The following is a 21,310-nucleotide window of genomic DNA, read 5'->3' on the forward strand; positions in this document are numbered from 1 at the left end:
GCAGCTCAGCTGCAAATTCAGAACGGGAAATTGGCTTCAGCCACAACAAAAACCTCGCCCAGGAAGCCTGACACTGGTGAAATGAGAAGGGCCGTGTGGGGGAGGGAGGTTTGTGGCTCAGAGACGGGAGCGTCTGAGACGGGCTCCTCTCCGTCTGGGAGTCCCACACCTGGGACAGGTGGCCCTGCCCTGGACGCGAGTCCCTGGGGGCCGCGCTGGGTCCCCAGCAGTGACAAGGAACACAGGCTGATGACAACCGCCACGGTGTGGGATCACACCTCCCAGCTGGTCGTTCACCACACCCTCCTTGGGCCCTTTCTCTCGGAGGAAACCAGAGGATGTTCATCTGCCCCTTCTCACCTCCACCGGAGAAGACCCCTGTCCCCTAATCGCCCCCTCAGCCCCCCATTATTTAGTATCGCTAAATGGAGAGCCAGGAGGTGCAGCGACGGGAGGGGGGAATGAACTCCCACTGGCTTCTTTCATGAGATCACTGCCTTAATTTTCAAGGCCTGAGTGAGGCTCATTTCCCCAGTGCGCATTGAATAATTAACTATTAATAAAAGCATTACTGAGTTAACCACGGGGGCATGTTTGATTCATGGGGTAGCCCTAGAACGGGACGGAGGCTCTGGCTCAGTGGGGATTCCTCCCAGAGCAAAACATGGCCAGGGGGATGCTGCATCCCCCTCCGCCCCCCGCCCCCGCCAGACCCTTGGTCCCCTGCCCCCCCCTAACCAGAGGGGCTGAATCCCAGGAGGCAGGTGAGACTGCACGCATTCCAACTGGAGGGCTGCAGAGAAGTGGAAAACAGGGCACTGGGAGGTGTGAGTCTGCAGAGAGGGCTCCTGGCTGCGCTTGGGAGCCAGGGAGGTGACTGACCTTGGGCAAGTCACCTGGCCTCTGGAGCCCATTTCTCCTCTGGAAAGTGGGGCGGCTGGCTGGTAACACTGACCTCTCAGGAACGGACTGCAGGAGCAAAGGAGGATGGGAAAGGAGGTGGCAAGTGACCAGATGCTCTACACTTGTGTGGGATTATCTTTAGGACCTCCCCCTCCCCCCACCTGAAGACTGGGGCAATTGTTAAGTGTTAGTGGGGGGAGGGGAGATACCTGCTTGTTCAAGAAGTGGTTCCCATCAGGATACCTCCTTGGAACCTGTGGGCTTTTTAAAGGAGAAAACGTCCCTCCCCCTCCTCATACCCATGTGCACCTGTGGCCAGCCATGGTGAACTAACCCCTACGGTGCTGAAACACACCATCCCCATGTTCCCTCATACCTGGGTCTTTGCATCTGCTCTTGCCCCTGTCTGGTATGCCTATCTCCTTTTGTCTGCTTGGCAAGTCCTATTCAGTCTTCAAGTCTCACTTCAAAAGGGTCAGCTGCCCCTGGGAATCTTTGCTCTCCTCCTGCCCCAGGCAGAACTGGTTGCTCCCTTCTCTCTGCCTCCCATACATTCTTCTATGTGGTATCCATCCACCCATCCATCCATCCATTCATATTCATTGAGCACCAATAGTGTGCATCTCTGATCATGTTTTGAAGTTTTGGACAAGTTTGGCTTTCCCTAGACTAGTGGTTCTTAATCTTTTGGGGGTCAAGGAACCCTCCCCCAGAAAAATGATATATGTGCCAGATAATGCTTCCCTCTTCAGGGATCCCTGGTCGTCCCTGAAGCCAGACTGTGGACCCTACGTGTGGTGGATGCTGTGATGGGATGTTCAGATCCCCCCATTGGGAATGAGAGACTTGCTACCCCAGCGTGGCTGGAAGGCAGCCCTCAGCTGTCAGCCCTCTTTGGAGATTGTCTTGATTGGAAGAAAACTGCCAAGGTCGTGCCTCCTTCCAGGGTAGGCCCAATTCCAAGACAGATCAATGTGGAAGTGCAAAGGCCTGAACCTCTCACCCCAACTTGGGACAACTCTGAAGGGTCATCCCAGCTCCAAAGTTCCCCATGGGGTTGACTGAGGCCTTTGTCGGAACTGCCTCGAAGCTCGACTTCTCCCTCTGCCGAGACCTGCCTCCTTTGCCTCCCTTCCACAGGTGTTTTTCCCAAGGCCACTTTCTAAACAACATCTTACACTTTAATCTTTACCTCTGAGTGTATTTCCCAGGGGACCCATGAGATTTAAAAGCCCTGCAAAAGCTCCTGGGGGACAGCAACAGCACCTTAATGACTCCTGTATCTCCAGCAGCGCTCACTGGGCAGGGCATGTTGTAGATGCTCCAGAAACGTTTATTGAATGCATTTGAATGCATTTTCTCCTGCTTCTCTGTTCTGTCCCACTGTTGTCCCAGCAGGACAGTTCTCATCAGACATCCAGGAGAAAAAGATGAACCCACTGGCAGGATGCCAGCAGGACCAGGGCTGTGGGCCCGTTTCTGGGGAAATGTACTAGTTGCCAATGGAAGTGTACATAACCACGGGAACAGAAGTCAAGCTAATTGGTTACTACAAAGCAAGGTCAAAGGGGCCTGGCTGATGTCAGTGCTGTGTGGTTAGGGTGGAGGCTCAAGGGGATGGCTGGGAGGCCGGAGGCTGGCAGGGTTGGGTGGTGGTGAGGGACAGCCTTTTCTTGTAGAGCAAATCATTTAGAAGTTAGACTGGTCCCCGGAACCCAGAAAAACCCTCACTTTAGTTTCCACTATTGGAAACTCCTTCATGAAACAAATATCTATTAAGTGTCCACTGTCCCAGGCATTGCAGCAGGGACGGTGACCTCAAAAGGCCAGGACTCCAATGCTTGCTCCTCCTCTCACTTGCTTTGTCTCCCAGGCAAGTTATGTCACCTCCCCGTTGCTGACATTTGCTGAATGGTTATTACTATGTGCCCAGTATGTGCTAACTGCTTTATACACACGATTTCATTTCATCTTCACAATAGCTTCGTTAGGAGATATATATATATAGTCATTCCATCTTTATAAAAAAGGACACAGGTTCAGGGGGATCAGCAACATGCCCACCTCAGGGCCAAGGGGAGATGTGAACCCAGGTCTAGTGGAGTGCTGAGGCTGTGTTCTTAGGCACTATTGTGCTTAACGTCTACGAGCTTCGTTTCCACAGCTATGAAATGGGTACAATCAATTCCTACTGCACTGGGTTGTTAGCGATTACATAACCGACGTGAGAGGCCTAGGAGGTGCCCGGTCAATGTCCACTCAGTTCTCCTCCCCATTTCCTTCGTCCCCTGTGCCTCAACACTTCCCTGGGCTGGAATGATGGCCCCATTTGCTGTCTCTCCAAGGACAAACGTCTCTATCCCAGGTCCGGCGGTGCCTGGCACACAGCCAGCGCTCACTGAATGCTGTCGACCCAAATGGATGATCTGGGAGTCCCCACCCTCAGCTCTCTGGACTGCAAAGTGGGGATCCCACTCGGTCCGTCACTAGTCCCCGATGCAGCAGGCTGTGGCAAGTACCACAAAGACAATTCTCTTGGTGCCACGTAACTGCTCTCAAGCCACTGGCATTTTTAGTTTTTTCTCAGCAGAACGGAGCAGAAACAGATGGAGGTGATCCCCTGAGCCCTCCTGACAGAGGAGGTGCCAGAATTAACATGAAGGTGTTCCAGGTCCAGCCTGATGTCTCAACTTTCTCCCACAGGCAAACCCCAGCTCGTTCTCACCCCCACCACGCCCCCCGACTGCAGACATCCTCATATACTGGGGGCATTAACCTTCCTTCCACTGGAGGCCCCTGGGAGAGGCGGCGGCCATGTAAGCACTTAAAACTCAAACCAGTAGGTCAGCACCTCCTCCCTGGAGCTGGAGGCTTCGTGGGGACAGATGCCACAGCCTTGGAGAGACAAGTCACATCCTCAGCTTCCTTCAACCTGTGCAAGCACCAAGTTGCCATGGTGACACTGCAGCCCTGGGATGCAATGGCTGCAGACGGCATGGGTGCTTCCAGGGCTCAAAGCTGAGGGTGACGCTGTCTGGCCCCGGAGGCCAGGCAACTGGGCGGGCTGGGTGGGGGAGGAGGAGAGGAAGCCCTCCTGCAGGCTTGGCTGGTAATTGCTGCTAAGTGAGGGGCTGTCATTGAACCCAACATGCGGGTAGTGGGGGCCCCCCGCTCTGCACCCTATAATTACTGCACCAGACAGCACCTTGCTCTCTGTGCGAGGAGAGGGAGATGGAGGGAGGAGCAGACGGGAAGCTCTCATCCACCTGAGCCAGCGGGGCTCTGGCAGCCTCTCCCCACCGCCGGAGCATCCTGCGTCCCAAGCAGCCTCTCGGGCAGAGGCAGGGGGGACCCCGGCTCTTTCCGTCTGCTGGCTCTCCCCATGTCATCCGGTGTAGAACACAAGCTTCCTTTAATCCTAGCCTCTGAGCTGGCAGAATCCAAGGGGGGCAGAGGTGTGGGAACCGTCTAAGACACCACTCAGAGGAGTCCTGGGTGTCACACCTCCATTTGCAGGAGAAGTCTGCATTGTGAAGCTGAACTGGTAGCAAGAGACCTTGGTTCTAACTCCTCCTGAGCCAGAGGCTCTGGAGACCTCAGGCTAGTCACTGCGCCCTCCTGGGCCTCAGTTTCCCTAGCCGTAAGACTGAGAGTGGGACTCAGTCATTCTTAAGGACTCTTCCACAGCAGGTGTTGGCAAACTCCAGCCGACAAGCTGAACCCTGGTTTTATAAGCAAGCTTCCACTGGAACGCAGCCATCCGTGCCCTTTTGCTTCTGTATCTCTGTCTGTGGCTGCTTTCCTGCTACAACAGCAGACCTGAGTAGCTGCAACAGGGACCATATGGCCCCCAGATGGAAAATATTTACTATCTGGCCCTTTACAGAGAAAGTTTGCTGACCCATTTCTAAAGTATTAATGCTCTCCTAGGCTTGATGGACTGGGCTGGTGTGGCTCAGATCTGATTAGAACAATTCACAACAAGCCCCATCCTAGTCTCTCTACCCGAAGACACCAGGGTGGGTCCTCCTCCCATGAGCCCTGCCTGAGTTTGGACAGTGGTGGCAGGTCGGGCAGTTTCAGGAGCCGAAGCATGGTGCAATGGCGCCACCTGCTGTGAGCGCCTAAAAGCACTTGTGCCCGGAAGGACCACTGGCCAGCAGCTCTCACAAGGCAGGGCAACAGCTCACAGGGGCAGACCAGGCCTCAGAACCATCGCACATCAGAGCTGGGATCTCACCTCCTCCCTCTCCATTTTATAAAAGGACTGCAGTCTAGAGGGGTGGTGCGGCTTTCCCAAAGTAGGTGAGAAGGCCCAGGTCCCAGAGGCCCATAACCCTTCTGTGTATGGTCCACGGACAAGCACGCAGGCATACAGTCCTGGCCGGGAATCCTAGCATGGCCGCTCATTAAGGGTCTCGGTCCTGTGGCTGTTAAAGAATTTTCAAAATACATACTTAAATGACATTTAATCTGTTACCAATATTGACTTGATCCTCAGAACAACTCTGAGATAATTATCCCCATCTCACAGATGAAAAAACCGTGGTACAGAGAGGTTAGGTAATTTGCTTAAGGTCACACAGCTAGTAAGTGACAGAGTCAATATTCAAATCAGGCTGTGAAAGCATTAAAGTCCCCAGAATATGAAACTCAGTACCTATTTTTTCCTGCCTGCAGGTGTGGTGGGGCCCTAAGAGAGGGCACTGGGGCTCAAACAGGAGCACGAGAGACATGGGAGGCCTGGAGTATGACCAGTCCCCCCAGGAAGGCCCCAGGCAGGGAAAGGAGGGGAGAGGCCAGGCCCACACCGCCCTGCCTGCCCCCATACCTCCAGGCAACACAAGGTGGCCAGCAGACCGTAAACCCTTTATTTCCAAACTATAAATAGATCTGCTCTCTGAGAAAATATGCTCTCCAGGCGAGGAGGCCCCATCTTCTCCATCTCCCATTCCTAGCTGCCCCGCAGTCCAAACCCGGTTATACCTCTGAAATCACCACCTTGGCTCTCAGAGCCTGGCAAGTGGCTGCGACGCCAGCACCGCTTGGGCCCCGCTCCGGCCAGGTCTGAGGCTGGCCTGGCGCTCACCCGTTTGACCAGCTCCCTGCCCTGGCCCACCACGTGGTCACATGCTCTCGAGGCCCAGCCTGGGAGACCCCAGCCTGCTGCTCCCCAGCGGCTGGGAGGAGCCACCCGGGTTCCCAAGCTGCCGACAGGTGTGAAGGTTGGGGAGCAGCCTGCTTCCAAGCTGGTGCCCTGGCTGGTCACTGCTGCCCCTGGGCCACAAAGTACCCCTCCTCCTCCTCGTTGTCCTTTTCCTCCGGCTGGCTGGTCCGGAGCAGTAGCTCCAGGTCGGGGTTGGAGCCCAGCCCCTTCAGGGGCTTAGGGCCGCTGTCACCTGCGGACAGAGGCAGCCCAGTTACAGACCCAGGACCGGCTTTCTTGGTGTGGCCTGACGTGAGCGTGTGCTCAGGCCCCCAGGCCCCCACCCACCCCTGGGAGATGATCCCTGTGACTTCTCGGAGGAGTGCCGGTGGCGAATCACCAGGCAAACTTCCTCAATGAGAGGAACAGCCGGTGCAGAGGCAGCTGAACTGTGCAGACCAGACCGCAACTGCTTTGGGGAGTCAAGAGCCACCTGCCTCTTCCTGGCAGGGCTGGCGGAGGGGAACCTGTGGGGCTAAGAGTCACGGGGAAAATGTCATCAGGAGACAGGCTCTGGTTACCTCTGGAATGCAGGGCTTTGAGCGCGATGTGCAGGGATATTCCCGAGAGACAGAGGGCGAAGCCCAGCCAGTTCAAGAGACTGATCTGATCGCCCAGCAGATGAGCTGCCAACAGCAAAGTGCAGACTTCCTGGGGGCAGAGAAGCAGGAAGGGGACGTGCTCAGGAGGAGGAGGTGGAGGGCAGGGGCACCGGGCACACCCACAGGGTAGAGCCAGACCTGCCCAAACTCCCGGGGCCTGGGCAGGCTGGCCTGCAAGGCAAAGGCGGAAGCCTCCCCAAGCTCAGCGAACCAGCCTGTGACGCTTTTTCCCCCTTTGTGTTACTGAGATGCAGGAGGAGGTGCTTTTCACAGGGTTGTCAGGATTAGCAAACAAATCCAGGCTGGGAGCACAGGGTATCAAGCCCACAGCCATGCCCACAGGAATGAAGGAAGCTGCCCTTCCAGAAGGCACCTGCGGATGGAGAGCCTCTGCTGCCACAGGGGAATGAAGTCACACTGGGCTCTACAGGACACACATTGGTCACGGGGTTTTTCGTACACACTGACTGCAAATGGGACCTGTCAGATGATTCATTCTGAGAAGCACAGCTTATGCCTCATCATTTGGTTGGCAAGACCCTCGGGGAACCCTATACTTCTGGTTTTAGGTAACACTGCTCCAGTATCAGTGTCTGCCTGGTCCATGGCCCTGAGCAGGAAGGAGTGAGAGAGGGTGGGGGAAGGAAGGGGAGACGTGATGAGAGGAGAGGGTAAGGGTGCTGCTGGACAGCAGTAAAGGCAGGATTGGCGAACGCAAGGCACGCGTGATAAAACCATCCCTTACTGTGCCCATGGCAGACATTGCCAATCAATCACAGACCTCTACACTAATGAGTCTGACTGGGGGCTTCTCAATCCTGGCTCCAGGCCACTGCCAAATGACCAGAGTTGGCATTCTTGGTAAAACATAAAGGCATCCCAGGCCTAGTGGAGTCAGACCTGGCTTTGAATCCCAGCTCGGCTACCTCCTAGCTGCATATCCTTGGGTACGAGCAGCTCTTCATGTCTGTTTCCCCATCTGTGAAGCAGGGACGTGCACCCCCGCCTCGGAGGGCCACGGTGACGGAAGGAGTGCGGGTGACAGCAGAGTGCACAGCACCCTAACTGGGCACTTCCGTCTCTTCTCTGCAGGGCTCTGGGATGTAGGAGCTGGGACACCCTCAGGGGTCTCCCCTCTAAGACAGGGCTGGAGTCACCTCCGAGACTGTACCTTAAAAATGCCAGCAATGGAGAGAGTGAGGCTGGAGGTTCTGGAGACCAGGAGGAACTCAGAGAAGCCCAAACCAAAGGCGAGAATCCCACCAAGGAAGAGGCTGCCAAGCACGCGCAGGAGCAGCCCGGTGTCCTGGAAACGGAAGATCTTCTCAGATGTGGACAAATGGAGACCTGGGAGCAATGGGGGGAGAGAGTGGGAGGCCACGTCCTGGGTGTGCCTGCCTGGGTGGCCTCACCCTCCCCAGTGGCCGGGTGAGCTTTGCCACTGCTGCACTGCACACTCACTACACCTGCTGCCTGTCTGAGGCCCTGAGCACAAGGACGGAAGGTGTCAGAGAATCCCACGGAGGTGGCCTGAGACTTGGGGAAACCAGGGAAGCCCCGGGGCAATACAAGCCAGAGATCCTTATAGGGAGCGATGGGGAGGCTTCTGAACCTCTGGGCTAGAGTAGAGGGGGCTGGCACTGCAGAGGAAATCGGGCAGAAGTGCCTTGCTCCTTCATACGTCGTGTACCTACCCGTCTTTGGGGGAGCAGGGGTGGGAGAGGGTGACTTCATGTGGCCTTGGCAGCTGTGATACCCAGTGGGCCAAAGAGAGACGGGACAGCCCATCACATGAGGACTGTCAATGTCCTGGGCCACTGGAGGAGTACCTTAATTTCAGGCGGGTCACCTCTAAACAGGGATGAAACTCTTATCTGTACAAACCTTCTCCATTTAGTTACATAGCTGTGGGGTTTAGCCGAGACATGCCCCCTTTCTTGACCACAGTTTCCCCACTGATTAAATGAAAGGGTTGGGACTAGACTGGACAATATAATTTGATGAACAGTTCTCAAAAAGTAAACACACACGCGTACAAAGACATGACAAAACCGCAGTCCCTTGTTCCAGAGACACCCACACAGGCCTCCACGCACCAAGTTGCACTTAGACTTTCAGAGGACCCTTGGCCCTCCAACACTGGCCATCTGAGAGAATGGTTCCTTTCCCTGCAGGAAGGGCCCCTGGTTTGGAAGCAGGCGTGAAGCTGAACCCCAGACTCGGCAAATGGACACCTGTGGGAGCAGGAGACTGGCCGAGTACTGTAAGATTTTTGGAGGAAAGCGCCAAAGAAATGCAGAGGGACAGTCCCCCCGGGCAAACAGCCTCCTGAGGTAGGACATCTTGTCTGGTGCTGGGCTCAGCAGTACTGCGAAGGCGTTGGCAAACTGAAGGCAATTCGGGGAAGAGCAACATGAGTAATGAAGGCGCTTGGGGGATTAATTTACCAGAAAAGATTAAAGGAGCTAAATCCATGCAGCTCTGCTAAGTGATGACCACCAGGGTCTCTGGGATGAGGGTTTGCAGAGAATGGTGGGGAATGGTATAAACACCCAGGAAGGGAGGGAGAGTGCGGCGTTTGGTGCAGGGGGCATAAGGAAGGAATGGAGAGAGATTTTAAAAGGGAAGAAAAAATGAGGCTGCAGAAAAGAAGTTTCCTGGACAACGGAGCTGCAGAGTAATTTTCTCCAAGAGGTCTGAGACACTTCACTGCTTGGAACTTAAATGGATGTGGGACGGAATTCTCTGTAATGACCCCGAGGACAGAAGGGACTCTGAGAGGAAGGATAAACAGTTAGGGGATGAAGACTAATTCCAAAACACGGGGGAAAGGAAGGCGGTGGCACTGCCTGCCTCCCCTTCCCCCAGTCCCCCAGCCTAGACACATCATCCTGCCTCTGCTCTGGGAGACGACAGCCGAAGGGGACTGCTCACCTGCCTGGGCTCCTGTGTGCCGCTCTCTCCCCTCCCCCTCTCCCTTGCCCCAGAAATGTGCCCTCGGCCAAGGCCAATCCCCCACACGTCTCCCCACGTCTGAACCTACTGTTCCCTCTTCCTGGGACGCCCGCCCCCATCAGGCTGTCAAAATCCCATTCATTCTCCAAAATGCACTGTCTGGGAAGCCTTGACCTGCCTTTCCACCCCACCATCCTGGAGCAATTCATGACCCTGTGCTCCTTCTAAAAGAAAGAACACACCATGGTTAGGAGGAAGGACGCCGGAGCCAGCTGCTGGATCCAAGTTCAGGTGTGTTTATGAGCCATGAGACCTTGGGCAAGGCTATCTCTACTTCTCTCTGCCTCAGTTTCTTTCATCTGCACGATGGGGCAGTAACAGCACTGGCACACAGGCTTTGGGGGAGTATTAAAGGAGTTAATATGTTTAAATTGATCAGAACAGCCCTGGCATACCTTCAGGGCTGTCTGCATTCACCGTCATTACCGCCTGGTGTATTTTACATGCGCTTTCTGCGTAGCATTGATTGTGCTGGATTCCAGCCATTTGGTTGAAGTGTCTGTCCAGCCCCCAAACCAGGCACTGCCAGGGAAGAGACCACCATCTCTGACCCCCGTAACCTGTGCAGCTACCACAGTGATAGGCTTGGAGCGGGGATGGGAGCTTTGCTGCACTGAGGTGCCCCCGAGGTGGACGACCCCACGTACCTTCAAATACGGCAAAGAGAGGGAAGAGCCCCAGAAGCATGAGTGGCTGCAGGTGGAACATGGTGTCGACGGGGTTCTGGAGCCCTGCAGAGAGGGGCCCGGGTGAGCCACCAGGCCCGGCCCGCCTCCACCCCGCCTGGTGCCTGGGCCCCTCACTCACCAAGTTCCGCCTTTTGCAGGAGCATCTGGGTGAGGGTCCAGCGAATACCCCCGATGAACGAGGCACCCAGCACCAAGGCAAAGCCCTCAGCGTTGAACTGTGTGGACTTGTAGGTGAACATGAAGAGGCCCCCGGCGATGAGAACCACCACTAAGACCAGCGCCGCACGCTGAAAGGATGGGGAGCAGTTGCAACCACCTTGGGGGTCTCAAGTTCATCGCACCCGGAGTTTGGGGGCCAGCAGCCACCTTGGCTGCCCCTGGGGCGAGACACCCTTCTACCTGCCCCACCCTGGGGTCCTGGCCAGCCCCTGCCCGTCGATGTATCAGGGCTGACATCCAGCTAGCATGTACCAAGATCCTGAAATACGGCAGTGCGTCCCTACAGCTGTCCTAGGTCCCCATGTGGCCCCAATGGCCCCCCGGGACCCAGGAAGCAAAGGGCTCTTGCTGTACAGCGGGGAGCCTGCAGGACCCGCTGCCCCTTGAACCCTGTCTCCTTTGGTCACTGCTCCTGCCATACCAGTTTCTAAATACTCTCAGTAGTGCCCTGTGTCTAGGTCTTTCCTCAGCGAGTTACCACCACCTGGGCTGGGCTCGTCTCCTCGGTCACACGCAGTGACAAGCCACTGCTCAGGCTCCCCTTGTTATTCTTAGCATCTGTGGGGGCAGGAGGAACACAAGAAAAGCTGGGGCCTCACCAGCTCCTCCAGCTTGAAGATCAGAGAGAAGATCAGGATGAAGAGGACAGCCGAGGATTTGGTCATCGTGTACCTGCGAGGGAAGATTACCCACGACGTACCGCTGGAGCTGGGGGCGCGGACCCACAGCACAATCAGTGGGCTGGAAAGGGTCAGGGGGAGACCCTGGACTTCCCTGAGGGCAGCAGGGCAATCTGGATACAAAGACCAAAGGAAGGCGGCCTGAGTCATCTGGGCTGATACCTGATCTTTAATCGGAAGAAATCTATGCCTAAGAGGCCTCTGATTATCACCAGGGAGAAACTGAGCTTCCTGAGTCCTGTTATTTACCGACCCCTCAGTGCAGACCAGGATGAGGCGGGAAGAATGAGAGAAGGGGAGAAAGAGAGAAAGCAGAGACTGTGTTCGCTGAAGTGCAAAATCTGAGACAAGAAATAACTGTTCCGCCTGCCCCTCTGTGCCCCTTTCTCCGCTGCCCTGTCACCATTCCGTCTGAGCCCCAGGCTTCCCCAGGCCGCCTGGCAGGGAGGCACAACACCCCCTCCGTGCCTGGCTTACTGCAGAGGCTGGCGACTTCCAGGTGAGCTGCTGGGTGCCAGGGAGGCGCGGAGAGAGCGAGGGGGTTGGGTCCCAGAGGGCAGTGTGAAGGCTGGCCCGTCGGCCGGGCACACAGACACGCTGCTGGAATGAGCCCCCAGGGAGGTGGAGGGCGTGGCCGGTACTCACAGTGAGACGGTGATGTAGAGGAAGCTCCAGTTGGACAAGCCCACGTCAAGCGCCGTTGCCAGTGCTGCAGAGACACGGGCCCCACCGGACACGCAGCCAGGGCAGGCCGGTACGGGTGCACCAGCGGTGAGCACACCTCTCCGTGAGGCGCCTGAGTGCCCCCTGCCTTGGCCTGTAGGCCTGCCCTTCTCTGGGGTCCTCCCCGCCTCCCTTTCTACCCAGCAACTGAAGGGTTAACTCCTGGCCCCCCCAGAAGGGGAGGGGGCGGCAATCCTCCACCTGCTGGTTGCGGCCACTGCGGTCCCCACTTGTTGACTACTTGGCGCACTCCCCTGAGGAGGGAGCGGTGTCAATCGGACCCTGAGGCTCCCCCACTGGAAGCTCCCGCCTCCCTCAGGGTGAAACACACGCTCCGGAGGACCTGGCCCTCCAGGATCTGGCACCGCCCCCTTCTCGGGCCGCCTTTCTCCCCCTTCCTCTTACCAACGCTGGGCGCTCAGCCTCTCGAGACACTTTCAGTTCCCTCTCGGACCCACGCAGAAACCTGACCCAGGCACACGAGTGCCTCCCCTCAACTCCCGCCCCAGGTCTCAGCCCGCTCAGTCCCCGCTCCCGACACCCTCTCGCCCGGCCGCCAGCCGGTTCCCTCCCCTGTGCCCCGTGGCCCCCAGGCACCCCCTCTGCCGCCCGAGGGCAGGCGCCTGTGCCCTGCTCACTACTGTCTCCAGGCCTTGGTACCTGCTCGGTGTGTGTGTTCAAGGTTGCAGGAACAACCGGCCACTGCTGCACGGCCCCCCATCCCCGCCCCGGCCCCCCATCCCCGCCCTGCGGCGCGGCCGGAGTAAGAGGCAGCAGGAGGCAGCAGCCGGGGCGGGCTCGGGCCGAGAGGAGCGAAGAGGGGAGGGCCTAAGCTTCAAGCCACAGAGGCTTCCTTCCTTCTGGTCCGGGCCTCTGGCTTCCCGAGCTCCCTCCTCCTGCCTCCAGGGCCCTCCCGGGACCACCCCGCGGGCACGTACCTGTGGGAGCCACTCTTCTGAGGTAGTCGGTCCAGCTCAGCACCACGCGGGCCCTGTGGCTGGAGCACTGAACCAGGGCCCTGGACAGGGCAGAGAACAGGAAGATCACGGCCAGGTGCAGCATGGTCATGAAGAGGGGGAAGTGGAAGCTCTGCACGGAGCCCAAGCACAGAGCACAGACGGCGGCGCTGTTACTGCCTGCCGCCGGCCCCCCGGCTCCTGCCTCCCTCCTCGCCTCTACCTGGTGGAGGGGCGCTGCTTCAGCAGCTCACGAGGGCGCCGCAGTGTACGAGGGGCCTTAGGAACCCCACGTCTCCCCAGCTCATCCTCAGTGTCTCCCCCTCTCCTGATTTCCCCTCCATCCCTATATTTAAGGGGAATCCCTGGCGTGGCCCTGTCGCGTCGCTGGTGTGAGTGGCTTCCAGTGTGACTTGTTGAAGCCGGTGCCTCCCGCTGTTAAATACTGGGGGGCGCTGTAGTCCTGGCCGCAGCCACCTCCCACCCGGCCGGGCTGGCGGGGCCCCCGCGTTACCTTGGTCAGCCACTTGTTGTAGAAGGTGATGCCGATGGAGAAGCAGTAGTAGAGAAGGACCAGCCCCAGAGTCAACACCGCCCTCCACACGAAGGCCACGTCGAGGGCCCACCTCCCCATCCGTGGAAGCTGCAGCTCCCCGGCTCTGGTCAGTGGGGGCGGACCTCTCCTGAAGATGCCCGCAGGGCCCGCAGGAAGGGCCAGTCGAGCTGGACCCGTGACTTTCAACAAGCGCGTCTCCCGGCTGGCGCTCTCGCTGCCTCCATGATCGGGAAGCGTCCCCTGAGACCCAGACTCTGTCCTCACCTAAGGGGCTGGTGGCCCGAGCCGACCCTCTCCATGATCAACTGTGTACATGACTCGCCGGATCCCAGGGCTGAGGCTAGAAAGGGGAAAAGGCCGTTCCGGTGGCTCTGGCAGGGGGAGGGCTACCCCACGTGTCCACCCCAGCCTTGGCCCGCGGGGAGTGCAGCGGAGCGGACAGGACTGCAGGGCTCACAGCTCCCTGTCACGTCCACTCTCCTGTCACCTCAAGCTGTTCTCCATGAATTTCCACCAGAGTGACCTTTTAAAAATGTAAATCTGATCATGTCAGAGAAGACTGCAGCCCTTCAGTAGCTCCCAGGCTCTTACGACAAAGACCAAAACCCTTCCCTGGCTCAGAAGGCCTGCTCCGCCCTGTCAGACTCTTGGTGTCCTCATCCTGCCACAGGGCTTTCCTTTTCCCAAACACATCGGGCTCTTTCCTGCTGCCCCAGGGAGCTGAACGCTCTGCCCACCCTTCATTCCTTCCTCAGCAGATCCTACTTATCTTCAGCTCAAATGGTATTTCCTCAGGGAGCACCGCCCCGCCCTCCCCGTGGGCCCCCCTGAGATACAGGCTGCTGCCACGGCTCCCCTACTTTTCCTTCATCGTGCTTGTGTGAGGCTGTGTCCCCCAAGGGGCTGTGCGCTCCGAGCACACCGGAGCCAGTGTCCATGTCAGCTTACACCCACCTGGCACACTGTGCGTTCCCTGTATGGTTTGATGGCTCCATGCAAGAAAGGGCACGTGATTTTCAGAAGCCGGATCTCGGCTTTAAGGCGTTGAAAACGAACTGGTCAGTACTAGGGTGTCAACTACCAGTCAGTCAGAATTTGAGCTAAGTCTGTATGCCATAGTTTACATCCTTTACCAGAAAAATAAATTCATGACAAAAAAACAAAACAAAACAAAAACCAAACTGGAAAAGCCACACCTCCCGTGCCCTAGCCTCTAACAACCACTCCCACGGAGGCAGTGCCTGCCTGAGGGTCTTGCCAGAGGGAACCACTCCCTGCCTCCCTATCAATCCAGCCAAGCCTAACGAGTGTCCAGAGCACGCAGGCTCGGGGAGACCAGGCGGACTCGGGACCAGTGTGGCCCACCTGCTGCCTCATCTCCTCCTCTGAGACATTCCCCCCTTGCAGAAATGCCACCTCCTTCGGGAAGCCTTCCTAGAACCGTCCGATCAGACATACCTTACCTCCCCCACCCCTGGTCCTTTCTAAAAGGAGAAATCACATTCAGTTTTGTACTCTGGAACCTGGCTTACCGCGTTTCCTTCCCCAAGGCAAACTGGGAGCTGGCATAAGGCTTTGCCCAGAGGACACCTTAGGCTGTGGCTCTCTTCAGGAAACCCTGGAAACCTGTGCTGTTCTGGGGAGACTCTCCTAGCTTTTAGTGAGTCGGGAATATGGGAGAACAGTCCACATAACTAAGAACTGTTCGGCACCCTGCATTAACTTCAACATTCACAGAGGTGAAAGATCTATTTATAATTCCCTGAACTTACAACCCAACTTTGTTTCACATGTAACACAGAGCAAATTTTCCATGGGTCTCCTAGGCACTAAAATGTCCAATAATACCTATACCACGTACACTGAGGGGAGACTGAACTGTTTTTGATAAAACGGTACCACGAGTTCCCAGTCTGGAAAAACGACCTCATCTACAGACACAGCAGGCATGGTTTTCGAGCTGCCAACGCGACATGGCTGCAGCCACCTGCGCTGTGGCTTTCACACTCCCAGAGGTTCTACCAGAGGTGAAAGCACCCACTGCTTCTTTGTAGCTTCTAGTATCGCAGGGCCCAGGAACTCACCTATTGAAACATTTTATTATCAATTACCTTCCTTTTATTTCTCTTTTATATTATGGTTAGGGCATTGTCAATTAAAAAAAAATTATGTGTAGGCCATTTTCATTAACCATAAATTTCCTTTGTGAATAATAAGGGGGGTTGTTACTGAAATATCTGTCGTTCAAAAGAAGGTGTTGTATCCAGTGGGTTGAGAACCGCTGTGCTAGGTGACCTCATGTGGTCCCATTCCCTGAAATGTGAGCTTACATCTCCCCAATGTGGATCCCTCTCTCCGACCTCCTCAACTCCACAAGAATATCCAACTGCCTCCTTGTCCTTTTCGGTTGAATGTCTAACGTCAGGTGTCTCACACATAGCCTGTCCAGGGCTGACTCCTGTTTTTCATCCACTCTCCGTCCAAACCTCCTCTTCCCACCTCAGCCAGGGGCACCATCACCTGGTTACTCAGGCCAGAAGTCTTGCTCTCACCCTTGACTCCTCTCTTTCCCTCGGTCCACATTCAATCAGCAAATACTGTCACCTCTATCTTGAAAAAATATCCCAAATAAAGTCCCATCTCCTGACCTCCACCACTACCATCCGAGTCACCATGCTCCCTGCCCTACACAATGCACTGGTCTCCTATATGGTCCTCTCTGCTTCTGCCTGCACCCCTCACAGTCTGACTCCTCTCCCCCAGCCAGAGAGTGGAGCACGGGGGCACCAAACCTACATCCAACAGAACTTCAGGCCCACGCTCTTTCCTCTATACCAATGTTTCCCAACTTCGGCATTATTGATATTTGGGGCCAGATAATTCTTTGCTGGGAGAAGGCCTGTCCTGTGCATTGGATCCCTGGTCTCTGCACACTAGGTGCCTGTAGCATCCCTTCCCCTTCATCCCAAGCTGTGACAACCAAAAATGTCTCCAGGTGTCGCCAACTGTTACCCGGGGGCAAAACGGCTCCCTGGTGAGATCGACTGCCGATGTCCCACAGGCAACCACGGGGCGTGTTGGCACTAAGGGAGCTTTCTCCTGGCACTCCCTCCCTGTGGTTCCCCCAGGGCTCCCATGCCAGGGCAGTCTGCACTCTCCTGTGAATTGACTTCTTGCACCACGTGGCTTCCGGTGTGGTTCTTGCTCCAACACTGCCATGCCCTCCCTCCACCGTTCAAACCCTACCCTTCCTTCAACGAGCCAGTCCAGGTGCCCCACCTGCAGAAAGTCCCCATGCCCACCCCAGCCCACACGGAGCACCTTCTCAAAGTTAAGAAGGCTCCTAACTGGCGTCCCTGCTTCCTCTCCCCCGCTACAGCCTGGAGTCCACCTATCGGCCCCAGAGGTGGCCTGCGCACAGAAAGCAGGCCAGGCCCTCTGGGGACCCCGACTCCTCAGCAGGCCCAAGAGGAAGGCCTTCCACCCTCTGGCCTCTGCCCATATCTGCAACCTCATCTTCGCCCCCGCCCACCCGCCACGCTGGCCCCTCGTTTGTCCAACACATCAAGCCTGTGTCCTTCTCTGCATTTGCTGTTCCTTCTGCCCAGTACACTCTTCCACAGACCTGTGCTTGGCTGAACATCCTGCGCGAGGGCGAGCCCTCCTAATCCTCGTGGCACCTCCCACTACCTGACGTTTCCTTGTTTGTCCACGTGTTCACTGCCCATCCCCGACTCCCACCCCACCGCGGGATGCGGCCTCTCCAAGGGCAGGGCAGGGTCCGCGTGATGCCCGCCTGGATAACGTCGCGGGTGCTCGGGAAACGCCGGGGGGAGCGCACGCAAGCGGAGGCCCGGGCCCCTCTACGACCGGGACACTGAGGCCCGGGATGAGGAGCTCCCCGGGGGACCCCGAGCCGCGGCGCGCGTCGCCAAGCCGGGACCCCGCTCCCAGCCCCGCCCAGGTCCACCCCCCCGACCCCGGGAGCGCGCAGAAGGGCCGCCGCGGGCCCACTCACCTCGGCCGCGGCCGCTCCAGGCCCGGATCCTCCTGCCGGAAGTGCGAAGCCGAGCGCCGCCACGTGGGGGCAGTTCTGCCGGAAGCCGCTGAGGGCCGAGCGGGGGCGGTGCTGGGGGCCGAGCGGGGGCGGTGTCAGGGGCGGGGCGGCGCTCGGGGGCCGGTCCTCCTGTGCCGTCTGCGGAGCCCAGCGCTGTGCGCTTCCGCTGCTCGGGAGCTCCCTGAGGCCCGACGCCGAGCTCCCCCTCGTTCGGTGGTTGTTAGTGTCTCCTGCGCTCAACCAGGGTCTCGGTCTGGAGCCTCGGTGCCTGCTGCAGAGCCCTGCGCATCGCGGGCAGCCAGAAAACAATCATCTACTTACAAATTAAATATTTACCGTATTCCAACCCAGTGCTAGGCAACCATGGAAACACCGAGCTGGATCTCTCCTGGGCTTTTTCTTCTGGGAGCTCAAGCCAGCTGGGGAGTGATGGCAGAGGCATTAAATTTTAGGACTTACAAGATCCATGGGAGGGAATAAATAATAAACATTTGTGAAACATCTTCCGTGTGCCTGAAAACTTTATAAGAATGATCTTAATTTCATTAAGTTGAGTAAGGGGAGAGCATCCCAGACAAGAGGAAATAAGGAGGCGAGGAGAAGGCTGGAGCCTGGCTTGGAGTCCACTTGTTTATAAGGAGAGTTAACAAAAACCATGGTTGGAAAAGTAGCCAAGGGGCAAGATGCAGTAGTCCCCAAAATGCCAGCTAGGGAGTTGAGGTCTTACTCATCTTTCAGGATGGATTAAAAGGGGCAGAGCAGGTCGAGAGAGAGAACCATTTAGGCCAGGGCAGGCTAGGGTTGCAGAGTGAAGCCCAGTTTGGGACTTTTTGCCCCTCCTGGATCTGTGGCTCTAAGGCTGGCTGCAAACAGGAGTCCTCGCAAGTGACTCAGCTGGGCTCCCTGGCCTCTCTGAACAGAAGACTCAAGGCCAGAGTGGAAGCAGTTCTTTATGCAGACCGCTGCTGCCCCGCCCCCGCCAGCTGGCATCACCAGGCATTCGTTCATTCGGCACTTACCAACACCTACAATGGCACCCAAGCTCTTGGCTTTATTGAGTCCTCAAGGCTGCATGTACTTTCCATGCCTTTTGAAAGCGCTTGTCCTCACCCCCTTCTTCAGAGGCAAGATAAAGTATCTACTTCATCACCGCCCTCATTCAAGCCTCCCGGCTACCAAGGCTGAGGTTTGAGCGACAGAGACAGTGTAGAACACCAGCTGGCAGGCTGGGCACTAAGCACCGGCAACAGACAGGGTGAAGAACATGTCTTCTTTGTCAGGCACAAGTACTCGAGCTGTTCCCTGGCTGTGTCCCTGGCGGGGAGGAGAGGGAGGCCATGTCCTCGGGGGTGTACAGTGTGCCTTTCCCTGCTATACCGGGCGGGCCTGAGTGGAAAGCACTTTGTCCTGGTGTGACAGTCTGTGAGCATCCTTAACCAGCAGGCAGGTGTGTGTGCGTACGTGTGTGTGCAGGCATGTGCGTGGTGGGGCAGAGTCGCTGAGGAGGAGGAAGGGGCTCTGGGAAGGCGGCTGAGGGCTCTAGCTGGAGCTCTCCAACGTCTCCCAGACACAGTGAAATGAACGCTTGTCAAGGTGAAAGCTCCCTTGGGCAGGGAGCAAGTACAGAGAAACAGCTGTTAATGGGAACCAGTTTGTACATGAAAGAGTATTTATTGAAAACACGGTTACTGACAGGAAGCTCCTGGCCACTCTCAGGTTACAATCTTGGCTCACAACTGGAAGTGTCACCTTTTTCTTTTTTTTTGGCCTCCCATTTTATTTTCCCTCAAACGTTCCATCCTAGGATAGGTAGATCTTATATAAATATATATACATGTCTGTATAAGTATGGCCTATAGTAAAGAAAATATATAGTACACTCTTCATTGGGCAGTACCCACCATGCTAGGCTACCAATACTGAATGCCACTGTGTCCACGCGTGTCCAAGGAGACGGGCTGTGCGTGTGGTTTACAAGTGCTACAGCACCAGGGAAGCCTCACTGGCACACCTGTGGCCTCCGCTGGCCCCAGCGGGCTCCCTGAAATCATGGCCAATGGCAGAAACCACAGCGCTGGGGGAGGGAGCAAGGGAGGCTAACCTCCCGACGTCTGGAAGGCCAAAGGAAAGCAAACCGGAGGGGCCGCAATTCAGGTGAGGTGGGAGGTTTCTCCCTGCGGAAGGAAAAGATATAAATGGGGCGGGAGGGGAGTGGAATCTAGTGACCTCACCACAGTCTAGACCCAGGCTTCATCTGGGCTCTTCCTTGAGACTAAGAGGGTGGGACTTGGCCTGCATGTCTCTGACTTGCCAGGATGAGAGACCGAGCTTGTAGGGAGACACGTCCATCTGCCCAGACAACTGCGTGGGCAAGAGGATCCGGTGGCTCCAGAGACCAGAGATGTCAGAGATGAACCTCAGCAGCACGTTGGCCCTGGACGAGGCCAGGTGAGCCCTCACGAAGACGGCAAAAGCAAGGGCAAGGCATCTACTGAGCAAAGGCCAAGGCTTCCACTTAGATCTGAGACACAGGCCCGGGTCACCCGAAGGCAGCCTCTCCAAGGCTCTCAACATGCCCAGCACGTCTGTCCTCTGGGGCAGCCTTTCCTGGGCCAGCTCTTGCCCGCTTGGGGATCCAGGCAACTGGCGAGCAGGCTCAGGAAGAAAAGGTGAGTGGCCGTTGTTAACTCCGGTTCAAGAAGCAGTTTCTTGGCCTGGAAGGCAAGGGCGTCTGCTGTTTATTCCTCACGGCCCGACCCCAGGCTCCCCGGTGATGGGGAGGGCAGAGTACCCTGCCTTCACGACTCAGAGTGGGCAGGGACCAAGAGGAAGCTCCGGGTGGCCCGAGGTGGGTCTGAGGAGTGACTGGCATTGACTGGCCACCACAGTCACTATAGATTCTGTACAAGCAAAAGACAAGGCACCAGACTGTGAGTGTTCCTCCTGGGCCGCAAGTCCCTTGCTGGGTACCGTCAGCTCCGGCTCTGGGCTCAGCCGTAGTGATAGACGAAGTCATAGCTGCTGGGCTCCTTGGGCACTGGCGGCGGGGCCTCGGGGATCTGGATGTTCTCCAGGTCCAGCAGCCGCAGCTTCATCTCCATGCTCAACAGGGTGTCCAGGTCACTCTTGGTCAGCTCGCTGGACATGTCCTTCCCCAGAAGGGCACTGAGGCCGTCGATCCAGATGCAGTACTGTGGGTAGCAAGTTGCAAAATGTCACTGGTGGCCCCTGGTCAGCGGGAGATCCTGCCAAAGTCGCTTTGCTGACAGGGCTCACACAGCCTCTTTGGGCCCTATTCAGTACAGGCAGGACTTATCTGGGATAAGAGCAAAGGTAAACTGGGAGGTGATCGTTCACTTTCTCAAAAGACCTTTGGATTTTTGTAAGGGATTTACATTTAAACTCCCTAAGATAATATGAAGTGTGATTTTTAAAAATGCAATTAATAAATACAGCAAAACAAGAACTAAGAACAGGGACATCAACTAGTTTCTCTTTAGAGAAACCTGAAATTGCCCCCGAAATTTGTAATGGTCAGGGGGAACACATATTAGGTAAAAAGGCAGGAAACAAAAGGAATCTCTGTAGAATCTCAATTTTGTTTCAAAAAAACTTAAAAAAAAAACAACCATGTCAATAAATGTTAAAAATAAGTACTAGAAAAACTGAACTTGAGGGTCTCATGAAAAGAGGGAATAACAGAG

At 56.5% G+C, this 21,310-nt stretch overlaps 2 protein-coding genes across 8 annotated transcripts in view; both read right to left on the reverse strand.

The window, feature by feature from the left end:
• Positions 1-5,357: 5,357 nt before the first annotated feature.
• Positions 5,358-17,646, reverse strand: SLC35C2 (solute carrier family 35 member C2). Of its 6 annotated transcripts, XM_057529553.1 has the most exons (10): positions 17,568-17,646; positions 13,508-13,889; positions 12,976-13,126; positions 11,960-12,023; positions 11,234-11,306; positions 10,534-10,702; positions 10,374-10,457; positions 7,883-8,058; positions 6,631-6,760; positions 5,358-6,302 (listed from the first exon to the last, which is right to left on the reverse strand). In XM_057529553.1, exons 2-10 carry the CDS (start codon positions 13,625-13,627, stop codon positions 6,169-6,171), a joined length of 1,101 nt encoding a protein of 366 aa, XP_057385536.1. In that variant the 5' UTR covers positions 13,628-13,889; positions 17,568-17,646; the 3' UTR covers positions 5,358-6,168. The 6 variants fall into 6 exon arrangements, with proteins under 6 accessions (XP_057385536.1, XP_057385537.1, XP_057385535.1 ...); XM_057529554.1 differs by lacking the exon at positions 11,960-12,023 and having other exon boundaries at positions 12,976-13,055; XM_057529552.1 differs by lacking the exon at positions 11,960-12,023 and having other exon boundaries at positions 11,234-11,427.
• Positions 17,647-19,271: 1,625 nt separating this feature from the next.
• ELMO2 (engulfment and cell motility 2) overlaps positions 19,272-21,310 on the reverse strand; it is a 38,734-nt gene continuing 36,695 nt past the window's right edge. For both annotated transcript variants that reach the window (XM_007185358.3, XM_057528861.1), the window contains exon 22: positions 19,272-20,797. In XM_007185358.3, the coding sequence (XP_007185420.1) occupies positions 20,597-20,797 (201 nt within the window). In that variant the 3' untranslated portion in view covers positions 19,272-20,596. The remainder of the gene's footprint in view (positions 20,798-21,310) is intronic.

Source organism: Balaenoptera acutorostrata, chromosome 15, assembly GCF_949987535.1.
Source record: "Balaenoptera acutorostrata chromosome 15, mBalAcu1.1, whole genome shotgun sequence".
NCBI lineage: Eukaryota > Metazoa > Chordata > Mammalia > Artiodactyla > Balaenopteridae > Balaenoptera > Balaenoptera acutorostrata.

Bases quoted from the DNA above. Each gene is read 5' to 3' on its own strand.
- SLC35C2 (XM_057529552.1), bottom strand. From the start codon at position 13,627: ATGGGGAGGTGGGCCCTCGACGTGGCCTTCGTGTGGAGGGCGGTGTTG. The intron at 13,127-13,507 runs GTAACGCGGGGG...GGCTCCGTGCAG, and splicing joins ACAACAAGTGGCTGACCAAG to AGCTTCCACTTCCCCCTCTT. The intron at 6,761-7,882 runs GTACAGTCTCGG...CTCTGCCCCCAG, and splicing joins CCATTGCTGGCATTTTTAAG to GAAGTCTGCACTTTGCTGTT.